The 26649-nt window shown below is 37.1% G+C and overlaps 1 protein-coding gene across 22 annotated transcripts in view; it reads right to left on the bottom strand.

Annotated features, from left to right (window-relative positions):
- The window catches only part of EPB41L2 (erythrocyte membrane protein band 4.1 like 2), a 115798-nt gene that overhangs the window by 12805 nt on the left and 76344 nt on the right, over nucleotides 1-26649 (bottom strand). For 8 of the 22 annotated variants that reach the window (XM_064649478.1, XM_064649472.1, XM_064649489.1 and 5 more), the window contains 12 exons: nucleotides 26346-26421; nucleotides 24656-24874; nucleotides 24108-24195; nucleotides 22766-22918; nucleotides 21498-21595; nucleotides 16131-16303; nucleotides 13028-13206; nucleotides 8543-8605; nucleotides 5652-5798; nucleotides 4173-4277; nucleotides 1243-1389; nucleotides 160-213 (listed from right to left, as the gene is read on the bottom strand). In XM_064649478.1, the coding sequence (XP_064505548.1) occupies nucleotides 160-213; nucleotides 1243-1389; nucleotides 4173-4277; nucleotides 5652-5798; nucleotides 8543-8605; nucleotides 13028-13206; nucleotides 16131-16303; nucleotides 21498-21595; nucleotides 22766-22918; nucleotides 24108-24195; nucleotides 24656-24874; nucleotides 26346-26421 (1502 nt within the window). Of the gene's footprint in view, nucleotides 1-159; nucleotides 214-1242; nucleotides 1390-4172; nucleotides 4278-5651; nucleotides 5799-8542; nucleotides 8606-8820; nucleotides 8860-8973; nucleotides 11458-13027; nucleotides 13207-16130; nucleotides 16304-21497; nucleotides 21596-22765; nucleotides 22919-24107; nucleotides 24196-24655; nucleotides 24875-26345; nucleotides 26422-26649 lie in introns of those variants that run through there. The other 14 variants (XM_064649482.1, XM_064649490.1, XM_064649483.1 and 11 more) reach the window with 10 other exon arrangements.

Genomic DNA, 26649 nt, shown 5'->3' with positions numbered 1-26649 from the left:
AAAATGAAATAAACAAAATTAGCTGATGGCTGGTTCATGTCATGTAGAAGACAAAAGATGGTTGTGATGGTTAACTGAAAAAGGAAAGAAGGGAAGAATGAAGATGGATTGGAAGAGTTAAGAGCCAAATTTAGTCATGGAAAAAAAAATCTGTAGAACCTTATCAGCATTGCTGACTCCAGTACAAGGCCCTTCTGCTCTGGAAGCATGTCTCTGTGGAACAAAAAGCAATCAGAGGACAAAAATCAATGCATAACCCTTTTCAACAGTGCAACACCCTCCAAGCAAGCTTTTAAGAATGTATATACATGATACTAGACAGATATTGCACATTCACTGCAACATTCACATAGAACCATGCTCATTTCCTTACACTTCTTTTAAATATTTAATCAAAAGTAGGTAAGAATTGCAGATATTATTAATTGGCATAAGAATTGAATTATGAAAGCCTGAAAATAAAAAGCATGAATGCATTGGCCTGTGATGCTACCAAGGCAGTTACTTCACTCAGTTAAATCAGGAATTAAGAACAAATAATGTTAAGGGAAAATAAAAAGAAAAAATAATTTAACATTCTACTAGCAGTTTATAATAATTTAAAAAAGATATGGAATACATTATTATATGGTTTTAAGAGTTGTTCATCTTTGGTCTGTTACTTTATGAAACTTAATAGATAAGACTGTTTAGAGAGGCAAGCTGTGAGAACAGCAATACATGACTACCAAGAAGATCCCATTAGAATTCAGTTTGGAGGCAAAATGATGATACTAAAGCAGCTATATTAGTATTTGTTCTGTAACAAAATGATCTCTGATGGATATCGCAGAGAACCCACTGTAAATGATAACATTAGGTAGGTAGGGTAGGGTTTTTTTTAATCTAATGTATTTTTAGTTTGCGAAGCCTAGCCATGATATTTTTAGTGAACAGTCTGCAGCAAAATTAAAGAGCTCAAATTATAACAACACAAAAAATCACACATCATCTGTGACTTAATCCTAGCTTTTATTGCTGTTTACCAAGGAATGCACCTAGGGAGCTTAAACAAGCACCGACTCCCTCCTACTTCTGGAGCGCTGCAGATTCAGAATTTTGCTCTCTAGCTGGATCTCTCTCCGCTCTAATGCAAGCAGGCAGCTCAGTGGCTCGGACACACAACCGCAGCCCCATCCCGGCCCGGGAGGGCGGGGCTCCGTGCCCCGGGAGCGGAGGGATGCTGACCCCACGCCCAAGCACCTGGGGCGGCGGCGCGGCCGCGGCGCTGGTCTGTTCCCCCGCAGCGCCCTCTGCTGGCCCCGGGCTGGCGGCGGCGAAGGGCCCTCTGTTGCTGGCGCCAAAGCCCTCCTTACTAAACAAAATGGAGGTTATCTCCTCTTCTAGGCTCTAGACGGGTCAGAGAAAGGAAAGGAAAGAATTAGACAGCGACGAGCGGAGCGGCAGCCACCTACAAAGGAAAGGTCTGGCGAGAGAGAGACGTGACAAAGGCAAGGAAAGGCTCGGCAGGAGCAGCGGGGCACGGGGCGCCCCGGGGCGAGACGAGGACAAGGGGGGGACACAGCACAGCCGCGCCTCCACCATGCACAACACACTACGGGAATTGAAAACATCGACGTCCACACCGATTTCCCAAACAGAGCAGTTTACTTAGGTGGTAACTCCGTATTTACTGCTGGGGGTTTGTCCCCCTTTAAAAATCCATTTTTGACACCACCTAATGCCCAACTGGCACAGAGCCCAGAGCTGTCAGACACGTTTGCTTGGAATGCATACACACAATGCTGAAATGTTAAAATACTTCTTATTTATTTATAATAAATGTTACATATAGGCTTTTCAAGTGCTTAAATAACCTAAGCAAATTCGTGTCTATTAAAAATCTGTTTTCAAAAACCCTTTCCCATTTTACTGGGAAAACTAGTTTTATTTAAACATACATAAAAGTCTATAATTGCTTTAAAGCGTAAGTTATGTTTACAGTCTGGTCTATTTTCTGTAAGACTATAAATCTGTATGGGTAAGCAAACTTTAAAAATTCATGGGGGTACAAGCCCTCTGAAAAGGCTAAATTCTTTATTCCAGATTTCTTTCCACAAGCTCTCATAAGAAGTTAGAAGTAAAAGATGTTAAAATAAAAAGCCAACAATGTACAAATACTGAACAGGGACATAACACATTTTGACAACATTCCGTAAGAGACACTGCAGTCTTAGAAAAGGGCACTACAGAGAATCATGGCAGAAGCACATGCCAGAGGAAAGCCAAGGTGCCAAGCAGACAACTGCAGCCTGTGTGGATTCACTGTGGGAGTAGTGATGTAAAATCAAAACTAACAGAACTTACACCATGCTACTATGCATATCCTGCAACATATATGGCATGCAGAAGAACAGAGAAGGAAAAGAGAAAGAACCCCTATATTGTGCTCCCTACAACAAAATTTAAAGTTTATCTCAAATGTGGCTAAGAAAAGTTATTAAACCTGCCTTAATGAAACACTGAATATCCATCAGGGCAATGCGTTCCTCACCCCCACTTTCTTTCCCTAGTTTACTACACCCAGTAAACATTCATCTATTAACATATTACACTAAAAGGCAAAAATGTTCATGATCCTCCTTTTACCATGCTCTGGTGCCTTGTTTTCTGACCACTCAAAGCAGTTTTAAAAAAAAAAAAAAGACAAGGGAAAACCAAAATCTTTATCTGGTATGTGGTTAGGCTGTGTGCTTCTCTTTCTCACCCTCACCCCTTATATATATATACAATTAAAGAGATACATACTGCCCACTTCTTTGAATTTTATCACCTTCAAATTTTTGGGTCTTCCAGTCTTTTAAAAGGAAAACCCTGGTCACACAATTTGTTTGATAATGTAACCCCTGTTCCCGGAGGAGGCATTTAGTAAAAATGATTAAATGATAGAATTGGCACTTTTCATCAATTTTGTATCAGCCTGCCAAGATGTTTAAATTCCTGGCAAATTCCTTCTGGTACACAGTCATACACTCTGACATGAAATACTGTTTACGAGCTGCAGAAGATGGAGTAAAGAAAAAAAATATTGTAGGTATCCATAAAATAAAAACATTTAATGTATTTATTTGTGACATACATCTCAATGTGGTATGATTTTTGTTTAATTAAGTCACAGATGCTGTGCGCTTTTAAGAGTACAGTGACATAGAAGAATAGTGGCACAAAAGAGGTCTACCCAAAGCAACATTTCTCATACACAGAAAATTACTTGCTTACAAGTATTTTTACTGGAGCAAAAGAAGGATGAAAAGAAAGAATATTAGCAGTGGTATCCCTGCTTTATTCTCGTCTATTGTCCAACTATCCTAAAGGACAGGTAATACGTAAAGTCCAGAGATATGACTGAGTCTACTAATACCAGCAAATTTATAAATTGGGGATAACAAAAGACTTGAACACAGACTTCTTTGTATCCATCAACAAATAATTCAGGATGGAAGTACAGTTTACCAATCATCATATTTTTATGTGTTACTGAAATAGGACTGACAGCTTCACATTAACCTAATAGACCAAAAGTGACATAAAAAAGCAACATCACAATTGCTACTCATCATCACTATCACACTGCTACTAGTCCCACTGGTTATATAGTGCTTTTCATTGCACAGATGTTAAACCAGCTTATCAAGGACAAAACCTCCCTCTTTTCCTGGATGAAAAGAGAGGTACAGAAGTGTGGAGGTACTCAGAACCGGGTTGCCTTTGAAGCAAAGCATTATTGATTTGAATAATGATTCGACAGTGAACACATAAAGCAAAAGGTTCCTATGTGAAGTGTCAAATAACTGCAGGCAATTATTTCCATATAGAATGGAAATACATATTTTGCTGTCATCCTTGTCACATCAAATACAGTAATTTTCCAGTGAAGAACTGTTTTTCTTTTCCAATAGTAGCAATTCAGAACTTCACCGTTAGTTTGATGTTTAAGCAAAATGTTGCTGGCATTCATATGTGTGTATATATATAGATACACACACAGAGATCCTGGTTTACAACCTGACATTATCCTTTCAGTACTGGCTTTAAAAAGGTATTTCCATCAAGAAAAAAAAGGAAAAGAAAGAAGCACCCAAGCTAGCCCGCAGCAGATACAGCAAAAAGGCAGTAGGTTTCAGGGCAGCCACCTTATCGGTTTCCTCAGGTTTTGCTCCACCAATCCATGGCATTGCAATCCATTGTTTCTCCTTCCCAGGAAGCGTTTTCACTTGGAAAATGTGGTCCCCTTTTTTCTATTTAATTTTCATTTTATAAAACCAGTGTAAATCAACAAGCAATGAGACAGACATACATTATAAATAATATAAAACCAAATCATCTGAAAGTGACAGAACATACTAGATGAGGAAAAACAAAACAAACAGATAAAATAACTTGAAGGAGGCCTCAACTTCAATACAAAGAAATCAACACAAAAATACACACATGCACATAATAAAAACTAAGTTACACTTCTACATAAATGTCTATTTTAACCAAAAATATATTTAGCTATATAGCTATTAAATGAACCAATGTGTCATGAATATTTGAAAATATGACCAACATCTGTACCTGTGCAGATAGCACTATGTATAGAAATATTAAGGTACTACTCCGGAATTTGAGGAATTTCTTGGCAGTGACCGTAAATTAACAAAATAGCCATTAAAGAAGTGATCCATAGAGTCAGTAACTGTTATCTGTATGGACATACAGCTCAGATTGCTTACATATCTTACTGAAATAGTGTCCTATTAACAAAAATAATTTGGTAGCATCAAGCCTGCTTAAATGAAAGCATACCTCTCTGAGGACTGAAAAGAATGCTTAAAAATTTAAGGAAATATGACAATACATTTAAGGAGAGAAGGGTGGGAACCATGCTGATAGAAAAGAATAACAATACAACATAAACTGATTGTTTTTGAAGACTGATTTGCTCTGCTACTCTATGAAAGAAGCTGCAAATAACCCAATAAAACTAAAAGTTTCACAACAGCAAGAGAAATTTATTTGGGTAGTTTTCTTGCCACGAGCATTCAGGATGATATTTGTAGAAAACTGTTTTCCATACTGCTGTTTCAATGTTCAGTCAGAAAGAAGGTATAGAGAAAAAGTAGATACATTTGTTTTATAGCCTTTTGAGGATTAAGACAGTAAATTTTAAGAACTGCATTAAATGTGCCCAACAGAAGTCAACACTGTACATTAACTGATCATGTAAAGGTCCTTCTGAAACAACACACAGACTATTTGTGTATTTATCCACAAGCTGTCTATGAAGAGTTAACGAGACAAAAAGGAGGGAAAAGTTCTGTCGCTGAAAAGTTATCTCCATCAATCTGTGTAAATCAGAGTGAAATTTAAGATGTCCTTAATATACCGGAAAATATTGCCATTGCTTCCATTTTCTTCTGATTCAGTTGTTCATGTAGAAAAATAAAATTCCACACACTATTTAAAGTCAGGCCCAATAGTAAGTGGTAAAAAAGTTAATGTACACTTAGTATAAACAACACTACATTAGACAAATAAAGTGTTAATCTAAAGGACAAACTGCATTTACTGTATTACATACAGGGTTGTATGGGAACGCATGCGGAGAGGTGTCTGCAGTGACATACCCCTTGTGTCTGTAGGGACAGAGGTGTGATACGCCGCTTTTCCCACTCATTTGGGCGTGGTTCGGGTGTGGATTCCATGAAATTGCGCTTGAGCTCACTAATGCTAGCCTGGTGTTTCAGTAAGTCGTCCTGGGTCTTATCCAGGTCCTAGCAACCCGCAACATAAAACAAAGTAGGACAAAACACGACAACAAAAGCAAACTTAACTGGAAAAAAAAAAAAAGGAAACAAAAGCAACCAAACCAAGGAAAGTGCCTTGTGTCTGAAGAGGTGACCTTCGGGAGAGTGCCTTAAAATAAAAAAAGTTTAAGGATATAAGGGACCAAGATTTTTTGTTTTGTTTCTTTCATATTTTAAAGCAAAGGAAGAATAATGCCATATATGGTTATTTAACAGAGGGCTACTTTCATCCAAAATATGAAACTATTAGCTCTTTGAAACAATAATAATTTCCAGTAGCTGTTTGCTTTCATCTAAAATTTGCAAGTACAGATGCAAATGTTTCAGAATACTGCACAGCTAACATAACTGAAGGTAGCTGTAAAAATAGTTGAACCCAAGGAGCATAAAAATGCATCTTTCTTGCTATTACAAGCTCCATGAAAAATACTTACTTCTGTGAACACAGTACTACACAGCCAAATATGCAAGCAGCTAACACCTGCTTAGCTTCAGAGGGACTACTCATTGTGCCTCTCATGTAGGCTTAAACTTACTGGAGGAATCAGATTTAAAGACTTAAAACCTGTTATCTGCCAATTCCACATTTAAGAACCTGGCAGCAGACAGACACAAGTAGGAACAGTTTCTGTGCATGGCAATACCAAAGAAATGATCTCTCTGAATTGCACCTCCATAGGCCAATGCCAAAGAAGACACCACAGCGTGAATACCAAATTAGATTTGTGATGACCCATTGAAGCTAAACTGCAGCACCTTGGATTAAATAATTACAAGCTAGTTTTTCACTTTGTACCAGATACAAAGTAGAGGTAAGGTTCAGGAGATATGCAGAAACATAACTGCTCTGGTAATCAGATGAAAATGTATCTGCTTGGCTTTCTTGGAAATTCATTATCCTTTCAATGCAATGGCTGGGCTTTGGTGGGGAGAGCAGATTTCACCCTGCTTTTATAATGTGTCCTCCTTCCAGTATTCTAGGTCTTGAGAAAAGCCTGTGTTGCCTATGCTCACTCTAACACAAGAAGATTTTTTCAGTATTCTGTAGTTAAATTCAAGTTTAAGCCTCCAATTCATTTTCAGTAAAGAATTAAAGGACAGAAGATTAAAATTAAATATTATCACTGCAGACAATTATTAATGAAGTTTTGTCAAAAGAATGTAATCAGAAATAATAATGTAGGTAATGAATCTGGATTTTGTACAAAGATTTTACATACTATTTAGCAGATCATTCTGAAATCTTACTTTAACTCAGTTGGGATTTTTATTATCAGTGATCACAATGCAAAGATGCCTCACATTAGGTCATAAAAAACCCAACCCCCAAATTCATTAGTTCTAATTTCTTTTCATTTGCATATTCAGCACCAGTAAGGGTTTGGTGCTGCACATCTATTTCCTAATTCTGTGAATAATCCCATGTGCAGTTTGAACACTTGAACCTCTCCCCTTCTGGCAGCTCAGTAGGCTTGTATTTTCACAAGACCACTTTTCACCCTGGACTAACAAATAAGACATAAATATGTCCTCCTAAAGTCTGTAGTTCCTGAGTGAAGTAAAATCTTATGCCAAAGGCATTCTATTATACAACAATCATGTCATTATTTTAAAACCTGTCTTGGTTTGACACAAGGCACATTTCTTGGACTTGATCAAAGCACAGTTATGCAATGCGCACTTCCAGTGCTTTAGTAAGTTATATACAAGCAAATTTTCAATAGTGATCAAAAGCTGCAAAAAGCCATAAAACATTAGTTGGGTTACTGCGATCCGTACAACTCCATTTTACTGAACAAAACCACTGACTTTTTAAAAGAGACCGTTTTTGTGACAAAGGGAATTATTTATAGCCCCATCTGGATGAATGAAGACAGCAGTAGAATTTTCTAAAATATCTTCAGTTATTAGCTTAAGTTATTAACTACAAGTTAAATTATACTGATTATAACTACAGACAGTCTCTGATTAAATAATTGAGATTAGCAGTCTATGTGAAAATTCTTATAATAAACATCTCTACTTCAGTGACTAAGCATTACTCATGAACATACTGTTCATAGAGCTTTGCTGTTGTGCATCTTCAGTGAAAGGCAACCTTCAGGAAGCAAAAATTATTTTTTGTTTTTCAAATGGAAGTAAAGCAAAGATTTCAGAAGATATTTAAACATTACTTTTGAATAGCTGATCCTTGCATCATTTCTCAACGCTCCTAAGATCAATGAGTGTCAGAACCAGAACTAGTTTTCTATACTTCTATGCTTGACCCTTACTAACTCCTTTTATTCAGCTAATGTATTTGATAAAGGTTGATTAAACTGGCAAAAGCTAGAAACCCTGCTCACAGAAGATGCATACACTGAGAAGTAATGTACAAAAATCCATTTAGAATTGTGAATTGGACCCATGTGTTTGCTTTATCTAAATAGGGCTATTATTCCCAGTTGCCACCTTGAAGACATCTTGCAAAAATATACAACTATACATTCAAGGTTCAAGATGAGGTTTTGGTGTGGGGTTTTTTGGATTTGTTTGTTTATTTTTTTTTTAATTTAAACTCAGAAACTAGAATGATAACATGCAACATTTCCAAGCTGGTTTTCCCCATGCACTTCATGCACTGTGTCCATAACAGCCTGCAAGTGACCTCCCATCCCATGCAGCCTGGCAGCCCGTGAGAATGGAGAGTATTTTTCACATTACATACAAACCTCCAACATTAAATTGCTATGTCTGACATAAATATTTTCCCCGTCTACTCTCAAGGAATTGATCTGTGAAATTAAACCACATACAAAAAAAAAAGAAACATAAAATAGACCAGCAAATAAATAAAAAAGGACCCTTATAATCAGACAGTTAAAAAAAGGAAAAAAAATGGTTAGGTGAAAAGGCACTATACAGACAGAACCCACGGAAAATTTAGGGTGCTAACAAGGCAGGCAGCTACGGCCAAGTTCAATTGTAAAAAAGCAACCACAAAAAAACCAACCACCTTCTGCTGTGCTTCCTCCTCTTCGTATTCCACCTATGTGAGCACATGACAAATTATCAAGAAAAGGAAGTGTTAACATATGCTTACAGACTAACACAGAGGCTTCATCTCTTTGTAAATGCTGCAAAGCGTGCTGTATTTACAGACCTTTACTGTTTCGGCCCCAGATGTCGAAATTAAGCGACTTTGGTCTTCTTTCACCTACATTGTTGTAGAATGGCTGAAGTAATTTTTGGCACAAGCGACATGAAAAATGGAAGTTTCACCCTGCGGCCCTTTCTTGCTGTACTTTTTAAGTGTTTCTCAGGTGAAAATTTAAGAATGAGTAACAAAGAAAAATGATATGCATAATTTCTATGGTAAGCAACTGAAATTCTGCAACAAGTTGATGGGAAAATGGAATCTAATCCAGGAGTTCTTTTGGGAAAAGTCTAGGGTTCAAGTCAAACATTTGAATACCGTATCTACAAACTGTCTCAATATTTTAGGAATGTTGCTGTTTTGGGATTAGTTATTTATACCCCTCTCCTCCTTTTTAGGTGAGTATATTCCTTCTTAAACTGCAATGCACTCTGTTGGAAATGGTAGCTAACCTTCATATCTTCTCTCCAAGTACTCTGAATGCCTTAAGGAACAGCATCCTTTAAACAGCAAACCACTTCCCAGTCTTTCCACAAATACAAATATCAACTGCTCAGATTAGAAAAGATGCATGTCGAAGTCAACACTCTGCAAGTATGTAAATCTGAAGAGAGGTTTACTTACTGCTCATACTGTTGTATTTTGGATTCTGTGTGAATGCACATTTTTGCATTTTTATTAATTTCTGACTTATCTTGAGTTCTGTTTTCTGTAACTTTATGTCATGAATTATGGATTGAATTAGGTTACAGAAACATTGAGAAAATCTTTACAGTCACGTTTTTCATTATTTTAAAAACTTAGACTGGTGTTATAATGACATCATATCATATTAACTGTGTTTTTAACATGTACATCCGTTTAGCAAACTTTGTTAAATGTATCATTAAACAGGCCCTCCTCCTTTTTCGTTCTATAATATTCGGTTTCACATTTCCTGTGAGGATCAAAATAAAAGACCTTTTCCTAGTGCTGTAACATGCGCAGCAGACGTAAGGAAAGGAGGCATTTTGTCAGCCATTCCAGATGATCAGAGCAACATATCAATGTGACTGAGGCTTCTGTACAGCAATTTTAGCAGTGTATTCCAAAGAATGTTCAGACTTCAGTGATTCAATCTGACACAAACTGCAATCCCAGCTAATGAATGAAATCAGTCTCCACCTTAACTGCTGCTAGAAATTAATCAAAGCATGTACAAAAAGAAAAAGTGCCATGGACAGACTCAACTTTGCACACAGCCTTGCAGGGCTGAAACATCTGAAATCTGGAATAACAAAAAACTGATTTGCTGATTTTAAAGTGTTCACAGTTTTCTGATTTCAGCTTTTAGGAATTTGACTTTTCAGATCTAAATAGAACTTTGGAGATGTGCATTCCAGTCAATGCACGCGGAAGACGTGCATTTTAAAACAAATTGATAGTGCAAGCAGAACTTGCAAATAGTATCAAATAACAACATATCTGTTATTACACAGAGGACTTTCGGTATTCAGATTTATGGACTCGTAAATATTTTGAACTACAAAGCAAGTCCACCTGCAGCTCAGTGTCTGTAGAATTGAATGAAATTATGCATGCTGAAGGAAATCAGGCAGAAAAACCACAAGCAAAAAATTTTTGACTAAAAATCCCATGATGGCAATTTTTCACAAAGAAGATGGTAAAAAGATACAGATATACACATGTGCGTGCATGTGTGTGTGTATTTATATATATATTTACAGGCATGTACATAGACATATCTCTATACTAGGAAGTGTGCAAAACTGAGCAAGCCTTGGGAAAACAAGCCTAAAAGCCATGTGCAAGTGTCAACATTTAAGCAACAAAATTACACACCTCCTCTTCCTCTGCTTTGTCATTCAGGTCACTGCCATTAGAGCCACTAAAGGAGGTCGCCTTTGGCTCCAGGTAGCAGAGGGACAGAGCAAGAGGAAGGGAAAATGTGAGTGAAAAAGGAATAGACTGGAAAGCAGACAGAAGGAGCACAAAGATAAGGAGAAAAGAGGGGATGAAGGAAGGAGAGGTAATAGGAATATAGTGCTGAAGGTCAGGTGGGAGGAAAGAGATGCAAACATCAGGAAGGCTAGGAAAAGTAATATAGCCATCCTCATCAAGCAGCGAACGGAAACTACAAGAAAGGCATCTGAAGAAGCTGAATGAGACACACAGCTCAGTGCTTTTGTAGTCATTTGTATGGATTTTTCCCTCAACAGCAGGGGAGCCTCGACTAGCTAGGGGTCTCATAGATTCAAAGATATTATTTGGTGAAGCTGTTTTAGTTTTATTATGATCTGATGTTTGTTCCACTGAACTGCACTCTGAAATGTCTGGGATGGTAAGGAGGGGCTCTCCAAAGGAATCTTCCTCTGAAATATCTGAAAGCATGTCTATCTCACGGACAGGTGACAAGTATGTAAGATGAGATGACACAGAATGGATGGGTAGTGATGAGGGGTGTATGTGAGTGAGCTGAAGAAAAAAATTCTGTGCACAGTGGAAAATGAAAGCACAACAAAAAATGCAAGTTTGAAGGCACGTGAAGAGGGAAAAAAAAGAAATTATTAGTTAGTGAAAACTTTTACTTAGAAGAAGGGATAGTTCTACTAAAGCAATAGAAATAAAAACAAAAATTTCCTTGTGTTTTATAAGCAGCCAACTTGTTTACTTCTGTGAATTATGAAAGGAACCCATTACGAATCTTTTGTTCTCAGGCTGTAAAGAACTGTGCACTTTTGAACTGTAATAGTCACAAAACAGATGGAAGCAGACAGACATTCAAAGCTTTGGCAGAAAGGTCAGAGGACAGTGCAGTACACAAAAGGCAAACTGGTATTTGATTCTTGGCTTTATAACTATTTTCTCTAAGACTTTAAGAGAGCCAGAAAGAAAAAAGAAAGATCTGCGCGCTAGGGAAAAAAGAAAGCTGTTCACAGAATAGGCATGTGTAACAAACCTTACTGAACAGCTTCCTGGAACAACTTCCTGAAATACTGCCTCTTTTTTTTTTTTCTCCTCTCCTCTGATTAAAATATTGAAAGATACCCAAACAAGGGAGTATCACCATTATCAAGCCCAAAGGCAAAACATAGTCATTTATTTTACCATCTTTCTTGCATGAAGAAACTGTGTGTCTTTTTTCTAGGCTAATTCAAAAGTATTTCAACTTGCCAGCAAACAAAAAAAATGCCACTATGGTATTGTTGTCTTCCTAGAATTGAATGCAGTGGAAACATATGAACTGTACAGAGAAACTCAGCAGTCTCGCTAGGAATAAAATGGGTAGCTAACTTGCAAAAATGTTTGAAGACAAAATTACTCTTTAAATATTAAAATAAGTTCTGGAGAATTGCTGAAAAAGAAATTATCCGTAAGAGAGAAAGAGCAGCAGATTTTAGTTGACACTTTAGGAGAAAATTTTTGCATCAAATCATAGAAAATCTAAATTTAATTTTTTGACCTATTTCCCTTATAGCTCAAACAAACAAGACAAGTAAATGTGTGCAACAAGAACAGATCACAGTACTCAACTTTTCGCAGAAATCTACACCTTAGTCAACATACAAATTTTTAAAGGATGAAATAATTCTGCAAATGGCTACTAAAATAATACTATTACCTATGGTAATTAAATTCAGTCATAATATCTCCAACTTTGTAGTTGGGTGTAGAATGTAGAAAATTCTGTAGTTTGTAGAATGTACACACCTGTGGACATATATTAGCATTTCTTTTTAAAATCTGAACAAACTAAGGAAATGAATAACATTATTTACCCTTTGAAACAGTTATTCAAGAACTCATGCAAGCTTACTAAGAATTCAAATTAGATGTAAAGCAATAAAAGAAACCCTAGCTCAGTGCCATTTAGAAGTTTGTATTCTCTTTTGCTTACATACACTTACATGAAGGTAAACCCACAGAAAGCACTTGACTATTTTACTTGAATATTTTAATATGATGTTCCGTATGATGTTCAGAAGCAATAGACACTAAATAGCCACACATGGACAAACACCACATGAACAAATAATTTTGGTGTGAAAGTCAGCCATACCTTTCCATCCTGAGTCAATTCTAATTGTGGAGTTTTGACTGGGCTTCCATCTTCTTCTCTGCCACCTTCTTTTAAATTGGCCTGACCAGCAGCTTCAGTGTCAATGATTTTATCTCCAGCAGCCTGGCCTCCAGTAGCAGAGAAGTCTCTTAGACTTTGGTCTGAGATACCCATAGGAGCTATAGGAGAACAAAATAATTTTGGTTAATTGGGGTAAGTTGAAACATTTTGGATTTAAGTCTTCTTAACAAAAGTGGTTTATGATGATGTCAGCAATGAGTAATACAAACTACTTACTGAGTGATACAATATTTGTCAGCTTCTTGGCTTTATAAAAAGTCTATGGTTCCCATTGCACTGATACGAACAGCAATGTGCCCTCGTCGTAAAATGTGCACTTACTATGCAAGGGGAAAAACCCCTCACATTATCAAACAGGTATTTATCAACTTCTTGATTAGTCTTGGAAAATAAACTGAAGGTATTGTTCTTTGGACTGTGTAAATCACCATAAAAAAAAAGAAATAAGCAACAGTATTTTGTGGAAATCCACTATTTGAGAGGACTACTTTAATGCAATATAGAAATAGCTATGCATGTAACTGTAACAGTATTTTTCGCTGGAACCTTAGCAAAACCACACAAAGGGCTCGGTGAGAGTAAGAGCTTCCCTCTACATGCTGGCAAAAAATGGAAAGTGGAAATACTAAATATGTACACTTGAATATAGTCAAAGCACAAGGGAGTGAAAAGCCTTAAACTAGGGGTGTTTTCCTCTTATTTGATTCAGAGTAATAGGATGGATGAGAAGGATGGCTCTTTTTTTTAAATCATGATGACTAGCTTAGTCAAAATAGTAGTAATGAAATAGAGGACAATTCAATTAAATTAAGGAGCTTTAATAAACACAACTTTGATATAAACTTAATTTATTTAGTAATGTCCTATAATACCTCCATATGCCTTTGCTTTACAATGCCAAATTGCAAAAAGTTGAGAGGAAGAGGTGTTTCTTGGAGTACCTTTGAGGGATATCCTCTTCTGAAAAGTCTGAGCTCCATACCAGAGATGCCCTTAAGCTGCAGAGAAGTCAAAACCAGCTAATGGAAAATGTGGCATTTGGGATGTTAGGCTTTCAGGGGGCCTCTATAAGTAGTAAGTTCTGCAACTTAAGCTTCTGATCCCTTCTTGGGTGCAAATAGAGCATTTTTTGGGTGTACAACCCTGAAGTTCCAGAAGTAACTTTTGACAAATCACAGAGTAACTTAGGTTGGAAGGAATATCCAGAGGTCAGCTAGTCCAAACTCCTGTTCAGAGAACGTCCAGTTAAACCAGGTTGCTCAGGGACTTGTCCAGTTGAGTTTTGAGCATGTCCAAGGTATTTTTTAAACAAAGAAACAAAAATTTCTTACTTGTAACTAAAATTTGCTGTGTCTTAACTTGCAGGCAGTCCCCCCTGCCTTATCACTGGGCACCTCCAAGAAACACACAACTCTGTCTTTATGTTCCCTGTCAGTAGCTGTAAACAGCAATATGTCACTACAGCCTTCTTCTATTAAAGCTGAAAGATCACAGTTCCCACAGCCTCTCATATATCACAGGCTCCTGGCCAGCTTTGTGGCCCTTACTCGGCTCCTTGTAATACGTCACTGCCCATCTAATACTGTAGAACCCAAAGACAGACACGGTATTTCAGGTATGGTCTTCACGAAGTACTGAATAGAGAGGGATAATAATTTCTTCTAATATGCCAGCTGTGCTCTTGCTAATACAACCCAGGATACAGTCGGCCTTCTTTGCTTTAAGGGCACAGTCGTGTTGACTCATGTTCAACTTGTTCCATGGGAATCCTCAGATCCTTTTGTGCAAAGCTGCTTTCAGAGCAATGTTTCATGACGTTCAAAATTTTGACTGTGATGCTTCTGTAAGAGTGAAAGTTTGGGCCTGAACACACGTGCACACACGCCTGTATTCTGTAGATGATGTACAATGGATCCCAGAAAGTCTTATTATACAACCTCTGAGAGCTGGGAAGAATTTAAATTGTTTCTAACCCAAAGAAGAAGAGGAACTAAACCAGAGTCAGACAGTAACATTGATGTGGTGACAAGACTTTTGGTTGCCACATGGACTCATCACATGCTGTCAGTGCAAGCATGTTTGCCTCTTATTTTTACTTTGGTTCTCAGAAGGTAAGACTTGGTAGGTATCCCAAGCAAGTGTCAGAGTTTGTTCATTTGTCATAGTAGAGAAGAATGAATATTTGCAGAAGCAAAACTCTTGTAAGTAGAAGATTTTTTAAGAAAATAAGGTGCAGTTGACAGCTCAGTTGTAGCTAAACTTACATCATTGTTATGGTTCACTTTTATTCCAGTGAAGCTTCATGTTATTTTGCTGAAGAGTTATTCTATTATATATAATTACAGAAATCATTTAGAGTAAGACATGTGCTTATATATCTCTCACACTTACTGCTGGCATACTTGCCTTTGAAAAGAATTCCTGTTTCCAATAAAGGAAACCAGATGGTATTTCTGCTCAAAGAAACCAAACTCTAGTAATGACAAAAAAACCCCAAACCCTTTAGCTGTTCAAAGTCAACATAAAATTTTTTAACTAAACACTAAGGTATTGAATAAGCTATACAAGAATAGCAATATACTGAACTAAATGATAGAAAACTAGGAAAAAAACTTGTTCATCCTTTTATTTTTATTGTAGAGACACTCAGGCCAACCTAGATCCCAAAAGATGCCACTAACCAAACAATTCTGATTAACAGCCTATAATGCATGCCTATCCCATAAAAAAAGATATGAGTAGTGTACACGGATGCTATGTACCCAGTATAGAATTCTCCATATATTCACAGCATTGCCATACAATTTAAGCAGAGACTTAACTTATTGTTTAGGTCCCCTAACATTGATAAATACACAAAGTGGCTACTCCTCACACATCACCCATTAGAAACTGAAATTCATAAATTTTGTCAGTTGACCTTCTGGCCATCCATATTGTCGATATTTTTCAATGTTGGTCAGATCAGAGTGACAGCACACAATGTAATCATTACACTGAAAAAATATGTCAAATTTCATACCTCCATCAAGGCTTCTGGAAACACGTTTGCTTGACGTGCGTTCGAAGTACGGAGCTGGTCTGTCTATGAGGTTGCTTGCCTGCCGTGTCTGTGCTTGCGTACGTCCACTGTAGCGGAACTTGGAACCCAAGGTTAGAAACTTTGCTTTTGGAGGCTGTTCCGGTGATACAAGTCTAGAAAGAAAGTATGAGGAAAGTCAGTTAAAAGGGCTTTATTTTAGGTATTTAATTAGGTACTTTAAAGCTAGTTATTGTATTCCAGCTTCAGTCCATGTGCATAATTTGTGGTCTCCAAGAAAGGATTCTACTGCAAACTCTTCAAAGACCTTCCAAAACAATGCATGTTATTTACTATTTGCAGTTGGAGTTGAAGTGACACTGATAACCATCACATTTTTCCACAGTATGACTAAGCGTCTGGGATTCTCATGGTGCTATCTTGGTTAAATTGTATTTTTTTGTAGAAAGCCAAGGCCATTATAGGTCCATGCAGAATACCTCTCAGATCTCTCTCCCTAGAATGTTACTTATAGTAAAAACTGTACATTTCACTTCCACTGTCTTTCCTATATTCTGAGGTACCAATACAGCACTTGTTCCTCAAAGTTAGGGAATAGCATCTCAAAGTTGTATAAAATGCTGTATCAAGTGCAAAAAGACTGAGATGGCTGGAGAGTTGTGACCCAACAGTAAGTAGCCTAACAGTTTACAGTCAGACTGGTTTCTTCACAGTCATTTATACATTTACATAGGTTGATGTTTGCTGGATATAAGGAGTGTGGGGGGGAAAACATACTGCGAAAGGGGTGAAAAAGAGCTTCAGTTACTTGTACTGTTAATGCTGGGTATGTATGTTTGTACCTTAAATATTGGAGTCAATGTCAAGAAAGTCCAAGTACCAATGTGGCAGAATTGGCTGTAAGAGATTCTGTTTTGTTCCCCCAGGTTTTGACATCACATGAGTTTGAAGACAAATCCTCTATACCTCCCTGAATTTCCTTTAGTCTGAGGATTTCAAAGTTCATATTCATCTAACCCTCATGGCTTGTACTTTGTTTCTGAAATCTGAGCCATCAACTGCAACACCGAGGATACTGTTTGTACCTGTGCCATCCCTGTTGATAAGATAAACAGTCATCACTGCAAGAACTCTTCCCAGTCCCCACTTCTCTGGCAAGGCCTTTGATGTAATTTCCTGGATCAATGTTATGCTGCAAATACATGGTCACCTAGCAAGGCAGTCTCCATGGCCTATTCTCTCTCTATATAGAACTATCAGATTACTGCAAATAGAGCTTTCTGATTTGAGGATCTGCAAAGAATGAGCAGCTCACTGAACATCAGCTTCTTTCAAGCAGAACCAGCAATTACTGTGGCCTTTGCACTGAGGATGGCACAGATTAGCAAGTGAGACTTCAGAGGATGCTGACTTTGTTCTCTTCTTTTGAAGCATTTGGACAGGAATATCTGTGTCAGTGGAATCTGATCAACATATGTTAAAACAGTACCCAGTAGTGGGTTCTGAAAACTATGACAGTTGTTCTAAAGATATGTCAGTAAAATTGAAGAGTTTTCAGATACCTAGCAAAAAGACAGTGAGCTACTATGGTGAGTTGACCCTGGCTGGATACGAGAGTCCCACCAAAGCCACTCCCCTTTCTCAGCTGGACCAGAGAGAAAAAGATACAACAAGAAGCTCATGGGTCGAGATGTCATCATGAGCTAAACAGACTCGACTTGGGGAAGAATTAATTGAATTTATTATCAATCAAATCAGAGTAGGATAATGAGAAATAAACCCAATCTTAAAAATACCTTCCCCCTCACTTCTCTCCTTTTTCCCAGGCTTAATTTTTACTCCTAATTTGCTCTACCTCCTCCTCACCAGCAGGGCAGGGGGACAGGGAATGGAGGCTGTGGTCAATTCATCACACACATCAGTGTCTCTGACGCTCCCTTCTCATAGGGGGCAGGACTCCTCATGCCCTTCTTCCAGAGTAGGGTTCCTCCAATGGGAGTCAGTCCTCCAGGAAAGTCCCAATATGAGCCCTTCTCACAGGCTGGAGTTCTTCACAAACAACTCCAGCAAGGGTCCCTTCCACAGGGTGCAGTCCTTCAAAGAACAGGCTGTTCCATAATGGGTTCCCCATGCCATCAAAAGTCCTGCCAGCAAACCTTCCTCAGTGCAGGGTCTCAAGCCTCCTTCAGGCATCCCTCTGCTCCAGCATGGAGTCCTCCACCGGCTGCAGGTGCATGTTTGCTCCACCACGGACCTCCATGGGCTGCAGGGTGATAGCCTGCCTCACCGTGGTCTGCACCAAGGGCTGCAGGGGAATCTCTGCTCTGGCACCTGGAGCATCTCTTCCTCCTTCTTCATTGACCTTGGGGTCAGCACAGTTGCTTCCCTCACATATTCTCAGTCCTCTCCCCAGCTGCCACTGCTGTTGCACAGTAGCTTTTTCCCCTTCTTAAATACATCGACACTGTCACCAATGGGCTCAGCCTTGGCCAGCAGCAGGTTCATCTTAGAGCTGTCTTGCATTAGCTCTATCAGACATAAGGGAAGTTTCTGGAGCTTCTCACAGAAGCCACCCTTGTAGCCCCCCCACTACCAAAACCTTGCCATGCAAACAATACAGCTCAGCAGATTACCATTTTCTCTAAGAGAGTATGTTTATGGCTTTGAAATAGCACTAGTCAGAAGGATCCAATCCCCCATGCCTAAGGTGCACAGGCACACACCTGAATCCTTATCTGTTCCAACACATTTTTAAAGGAAACAGTTCAACACAAACTCATCCACTCTTCTGCACTAAGGCCACTTATGTAATAAAATTGCAACTATCTGGAGCTTCACTTTCATTGCTTCTGTAAAACAGTCTTTCTCCCCATTATTTCCAAGAGAGAATGCATTATGCACTAAGAGGAAGAAGGCTAAAAGGGTTTTTCCAAGGTTCCTTCTGTTCCTGATTTTCCAGTTTTGGCAAGGCTACAGCATTAACTGCCATTTTTATCTTCCACCCTGCTGAGATAAACTTTTAATCTTTTAATGTGGAAAAAACAAGAGAACTAATTACTTCCTGATTAAGGGCACTTGAATGGATTTTTTGTATTACAGGCTTAATTACATAAAATAACTGAAAACTATGCTTTTACCACTTTATGGTATTCTGAGGAGACACAAACAATTGTGAAAATTTCAAATAAAATCCCATAAAGTGTAAATATAAGCAGGTTTCTGCAGATGCTGGTTAAGATCCAGAGCTGCCAGCTGAGCTTACCTCAAAAGATTAATGTAGATATATAGTCTGACTATATTTTTGAAGTAGGTTGTTACTCATGGGTACTGGAATCCCATGAGTTTGAGCTGATAATAAGTGAGTACCATGCCTTTTGGTTGTCATTTTCAATATTTCAGTATTTCATTGCAACTTTTTAAAATAACTTCATATATTGGCTGAATTTCCTACACATAAGAAAATCTATCTTAAGGTGGTTATTTGAGAAAAACTGAAACATTACATAAGACAACACAAGGAATCTTACCATGTTATACAGGGCATGCTAAGAAATTTGAAAGCTAAAAATATACATCTAAACTGTATGCAATTTACTGTGGCATCATACACAAGCTTTACACACTGCAGCAATTGCTTTCTGCTTTTTATCTTTGGAGGAAAATAGAGCTGGATTTATTTTACTGTTTTTAAATCGGGATGAGACGTTCTGAGGATTTTCCGTCAGATGACATCAGTGGAGTATATGGATTTTACAGAATGGTTGAAGTATTTATTACATAATTCTTGTTGTAATGTCATTCCTGGTTAGGAAAAGCCACTTCTGATTGGAATAAAATCCACTTATTTTTATTATGTCAGAATTTCTGTAATAAGATCATGTCATACCTATTAATGCTCCTGAAAACTTTCATACTTGCAAATGGTAGTGGTCAGTTTAGGATTTTTGACTTGAATAAGATTTGTTTTTTCTTTACTCGGGTCTATTTTATTACTATAAAACTAGGTTATACAGTTTACAAGCAAAGTAAATCACTGCATGAGTTATTTGAAGAGTATTGATAAAACCTTTTCATTGTGCACAGAACTGCATGCTATTTATAGTAATGGACACCAGCCAAAGCAGACTTAAAATGTTCAAGAAGAATAGAATGCTTGATTATGTTAATTAACATAGCTAATGAATTCTATCAACATGAAAAAAAAAAATCTCTGATCAGGATTTAAAATAGAAGTGCTTCTAAATTAAGCATTTGAAGACTGATTTATGCTGAAATTTGCCAATATCAGAATAAATTCCAACATTGCATTCAAGAAAATCTGAATACTGAAAGCCATCCAATAAGACAGTTCCAGTAATCAACTACTTAGGTCTCCTGGTCTCCAAGTTTTCTGAAGTTCTCAATCTAGCAAGTATATTCAGTAACAGGATTGCGTCTACCTTAAAACACAACTTCTTTTTTAAAACAAACAGGCTACTGATAGAGAAAGCTTACCCTTTACATACCCTAGTTACTGTGCTTTAAAGCAAGAAACTCGGATTTAATGCCTATCCAATCCATAAGAGATTCAACCTACATCCGTGACTCCTAGGCTGCATGGGGCACATGCACTCCCTTATGGAATGTGTGTTATTATAAAATCAAATGAAGATTCTTTAATTTCCTTTTCCCTGGAAGAAGCAGACTGTTGTCAAGTGCTCATTTACAAATAGTTGATAGTTTCAGTGACCAATTCAGAATTTTTTGGTGTTCCTCATTTGCTGGGGAAAAAAAATGCAGACTATAAACAACAGTCTATTTTTAAAGTGATTATCTTCTTCGAGGAATGACTGTGAACTCAGCCCAGCTCATAAATAAGAAAAAACTCAGCTGTAAGCATTTACACTCAGCAGAATATTCAAGTTAATTGAATATTAACATTAAAGCTAATTGAATGAAGATTACTGTCAAGCCCTGAGAGCTTCTTGTGAAGATGTAGAGTAGCTTTCTAGATGGTCATTCTGCAGAGTCAATCTCTCAGGAAATCTTATAACAGAACCATAGAATGAATCCGGTTGGAAGGGACCATGATGGGTCATCCAGAAAACTCTTGAATATCTCCAGTGATGCACAATCACTTGTTTAGTTCCATCCTGTTAGCACTCTGAAAGTTTTGATAAAGCAGTTAATTGTACTTGAGACTTTAAGAATTGGTAATTTGGAGTCAGTGATTGTCAGGGTGTCTTCTAAGAAGTGTTACTGGACTGAAAAATTAGGGGCAAAGATGGGGGAAATCTCTACTTTCCTCATATCCTTTAAAATGGGGGAGCATACCTTGTTAAGTGGGGGAAGCAGAGAATTATCATTTACCTGAAGAAAGTATGGTGCTCCACACAAACCTTCCATAACCTTTTAGCAGCCCGGTGGTTTGGCAGTTTGAACCCAATAGTGCTCTCAAACTGTTCCAGCTAGAAATAATCCACAAATAAATTAACGCATTTCCTTAAGCTGGCTATTAATTAATAGGTAGAGTTCAGATAGTTCCATTACTGTATCAAGCTGTAACATTCTTGTCATGAGACTTTATAAGATTAAAAAACCATAAATCTAAAAAAGATCAGAATTTCCAGCCTTTTAAAAGAATTATACTTGTTGGGCTAAATCATAATGGGTAATAATCACATAATCACTTCCTAATCTGTATTAATGATTCTTGAGAAATCCAATAATACTTCAGTGTTCCTTGCTGATTTTCTGACTAGTTGACCAATGTACTTAAACTGCATGAAGCAATGGTACTGCAGGATGTGCTGCACACTTTCCTTGGATTTAATAAGAGTCTGAAATGCATACTGCAGTGTTAAGATTATATGATCTGTTTCACTGTATAACAGTTTCTTAGCAAAAGTATTTCATCTATGCACACCATCAGGAACTGCAAGAACAATACATCTGTGTTCCAAAACTTACAAAACTACAATGCTAGTATTGTAAAACTGGTATGACTTCTCTTTTGTTTTATTTATTCACACAGTAAAAGCTACCTTAAATATTTTAGAGCGTAATCTGAAAAAAGTATTACAGTGTTTGACATTTTCGGTTTTTGTTAAATTTCCAGTTACAATGTGTTCAAAATGTAGCCTCCTGCCCCGCCCCCAACAACTCTCACAAACTTTTGTCAGTAACTGAAAAGAAAGTTGAATCCACAACTTCCACAGCAGCTAACAGGGTTATAACATCCTACAGGAACTCAAGCCTTTGGTTACAGCCACAAACTAGATTTGCTGACATTTGGTGAACAGTTATACTTGAAGAGGAAGAGAAGCTGTCTCTCTCCCAGGACTGCAGGTTTGTATAGACAGTAAAAACATGGCCAGTGTAACTAGCTTTCTACATTAAAAAACCCATAAAATTACAAGATGACATCTATTAACAAAAGAAAACAGATTTTCTTCTTGGTTTGCATTTACTAATTATGGTGTTTAATACAATCAGTAGAATCTGAAAAGAACACTCCTAAGTTCTGCTCAAATCCCTCATAAGCTTCTGAGGGCAACTGGGGAAAAAATGAGGATGTTTTCTTTTTGCTGGATAGAAATGATCTCACAAAAGAAATAAGACAGAAAGATGCTACTTACTTCTGCTGGCCTGACTTTGATATAGAAATTACTTCTCTTGTAAGAAATCTTCAGGATTTTTGGCCAAGCGAAGCGGTTTATCCGGAGTCTATCTTTGTAAATCAGCAGACCATTAGCACATACACCCAGCATGATATCCACACCTTCAGAATCCTATCATGTATGAGACAATTTCATAAAAATCAGTTTAATAACATTCCATACAATTATTGCTGACGTACCTAGAGGGAAAATAATGTAACTGGGACATGTTTCATATTCCATCCTGGAAGACTCTGACAATGAGATTCTTAAATAAAAAATAGCCAAGTGTATTAATTTTTTAGGAAAGGCTTCCAACTGAACGCTTTTGGCACTCATAGGCCAAAGCATATGCCACAGTTCTGGGAAATTCTTCAGTATTCTGGTAATAGGGACTAATTTAACAACATAAAAGCAAGGAAGGGTATGGCCAGTGTGTGTGCTACCAATAATTTCAACAAATATTAAAAGAAGAAAAATTAAAAATAGGCCTTTCCAACTTAAAGCAGTCAGTGTAAGTCTGAACAAGTTGGTGATCAAGGTGATCTTTTACAGTCACCTACTATTCCAGTAAAGATACAGGAAGTAACAGAAAGGTTTCTGAGCATTCTCTTCCACTGACAGCATCTGATGCAAGTTTTACAGGCCACAAAACTAATCACTTACTGATCATGCTTTGATACCCACACAATACAGCAGAATCTCATGTCCTTCCCAACAACAAAACAACTACATCAAATGCCAACACTGTCATCAAGATCCCTTCACCGGCATAACTAACAAAGCAAAATTAAACAATGTTTCTCCAGTACTTAGAAGTCTTGTTTTTCCTTTTTTAAATGTATGACTTATATGCTTAGCATACCTCAGTTTCCTAATGATTTGAGATTCTGGATTTGACCTACCCAGAGAAGTAGAAAAGCACCAAAATACACTCTCCCCCAAGACCTCCCCCCCATCTGTTTTCAACTCTCATGGTATTATGGAAACAATTATATCTTCTTTCAGGCTTTACTTTATGGCCCAACATGTCCTTGGCATAAAAAAATCTGACATTTTAAATGTATTTATTTGCTCTTATGAATAAAATATTACTTCCAAGCTGCACGTAAGTCTATGTACTAAATAAACTTAGACATAAAACAAGTTCTAAGAATGTTAGAGCTATAAACTGAGTAATTATTGTGACCAAGAGATAAAAGCTTATAACCAAGAATTAAGCATATAATTTTTTTAAAAAATAATCTATATACACACTGTTTTCTTTAATACTAAGCATGTCTATCATAAAACAAAACAAAACCAAACCAATCCCCAATACCTTGGCATGATGTAAATCCACTCCATACATGGAGAGTCTCTTAGCATTTTCTAGGAACTGGGAATCCGCTTGTGCTGGAGTCAAGCCCCTAAAACCATTGAATAAGCCTTGAGTTTACTCACAAAAAACTGAGAGTCAAAACTGAGTGCAATCCTGGAATTCAGACACATAGAAAAACCTCAGTTTATAAGGTATCAAGAGCACTACTGCCCTACAGGTAGTGTTCTTTCAAAGCATATTATTTTCCTTGAGCACAGATTTTCACCTTCACTCTTTCAAAATATTCTAGCTGTATGTTGCTTAAACTAATTGATGTGCTCAGATAAAAATATTTTCTCCCAAAGTTCTCTTCCGAGATCTTAGTGAAGTTACTATTTTTCAAACTGAAATTTTCAAAAACGTAAAACTAAGACCTTTTGGTTACATAACAAACAATTTCCAAAGTAACAATAATTTCAGCTCAGCAGTTTTACACATACTCTTAACAGAACTGACATAAATGTGACAAAGCATGATGACTTCATTTAATCCCACTGTATCTGACACACCTGTGTGTTTTGTGTAGCTCAGCCACTTTCTCTTCCATTTCTTGAGTTTGATTGGGTGCAAATTGGAATTCACTGATATAATCACTGCGGTGTTCCTCTGGGTCATGATCACCCAGCTCAGCCTGCAGGGTATATGAACCAAGGAGGGCATGAGTCACAAAAGAACAGGGCAGTCGACCAGATACAATATCCTGACGAAGCTGTAGGCACAAGAAATACCTGGAAGACAAAGGAAGGGGGAGGGGGTGGGGGAAACAAAGAATAGAGAAAGTGTTACCAATAGCAAATTAATAAGAGATATGACAGAATTCATCAAGATGCATGTAATCATGTAAGAATATTTTAAAGTAAGTCAATGCATTAATAACTTGTTACACCTTACATTATTTGAGCATTATTATCACACAGTAAATTTCACTTTATTTTTAAGAGTCAATATTACTTTCACTAAAAAGTGTGAAAAGCAGGAAAAATTCTGATTTCCAATGTAAATTGTAATTGTAGTTTTAAACAAAAGCTTACTTAGGAACTCCTTCAGTTCACATTGTAGTCTGTGGGTATCTATGGTTTAAAAATAAAAAGCTCTGCATTTCTTTGACATGTCCCTTTGGCTTTAAAACTCTAACTTTTACATCCCTTGCAGTTCACCAGCTAATCAAGTCAGGTAATGTACAAAAGAAATCCAGTTTAGTACTGAAACCATAATTACCTTCCTTAAACCATGTATGTATTAGAATTTAATATTTCAGGAACTACATACAATGTTCTACCAAATTAACAAGTTAGCAATCAGCTTAATATCCTCCATATAGTTTTTAATGTAAATGAAAAAAAAAGTCTTACTAGTGAAACTTAAATTTTAAGGGGTTTAGCTTTAAGATATAACAGAATTGCTTTTATCAATTGAATGCACAATTGAAAAGCCAACCAACTTGCTGAAAATTTTCAAACACAGCTTCTCATAAATATACTCTGTACTGAATGTCTTAGACTATTTGTAGCAATATATCAACTGCATACTATCTTATTTTGTGCAGAAGACTGATCCGATGCAATGTGTAGTAGTAACATACATCCTGCCTCAGCAGTCTCAGCTAACTAAACTAAAACTAAGTATTTAGGTTTTCCATAACTCCTGAAAAAAAATGAGTCAATTCCCTGCACTCAGTCCCCAATTATGTTACTCTTACAATGCTACATTTTAGGTGCCTAGTATCCACTGCATTCTAAGTATTTTCTATCTAAGAAGTTTGGAAGATAATTATTTTCACATTTTATTATGTTTCATGGCTTTATTTAATCCATATGTGTAAAACCACATTTTCACCAATCTAGTCTAGATTATTACTGAAGTGCCTTGGATCCCCTGAGCTTCGCTCAAAACCACCAATGCCCTTGTTTGTTCTATATTAAAGCAGCAGACTGACAATAAACCACTTGCTTCTTTCAAATACCATCACTCACATCTTACCTCCCACCCAAATCATATCCCCGCTTATCATTAAATTCTTCTTGCTCAGGTTTCCTCCAGAAGTTTTCACTTTACCTTTTCAACCTTGTTCCAAAAAGCAGTTGATGTATGTAAGAACATCTACAGTGTACAGCATCCAGAAACCGAAGAAGACATTTTATATGGCTTTTCAATTAGACTTGTAGTAATTTTAAGTCTAAAATTGGGAACTGTGCATACCTAGTGATGTCTTCAGTCAACTGTGAAGGATCAGGGGGATAAAACTTCACATTAAAGGTGAATATCCAAGGTAAACCTAAACATGAGAATATCTGATTGTTAATTTCAAATATGTTGAAGCAAGTAAAGAGAGAACCTTATGGAAAAAAAAAATGTTAGCCAGTCACATAAATCTTAATCACTGAAATCTCGAAGAATGTTTTTTTCTATCTTTTTACAGGACATTAGTAAGAAGAATAGATTATTTTTATTAGCCAGTAGAAACTCAGACACACAGTGAAAGATTAGCATGTTAAAAATTACT

This window comes from Pseudopipra pipra, chromosome 3, assembly GCF_036250125.1.
Source record: "Pseudopipra pipra isolate bDixPip1 chromosome 3, bDixPip1.hap1, whole genome shotgun sequence".
Taxonomy (NCBI): domain Eukaryota; kingdom Metazoa; phylum Chordata; class Aves; order Passeriformes; family Pipridae; genus Pseudopipra; species Pseudopipra pipra.
The sequence above is the reverse complement of the archived record's forward strand: the minus strand, read 5'-3'. Positions and strand labels throughout refer to the sequence as shown.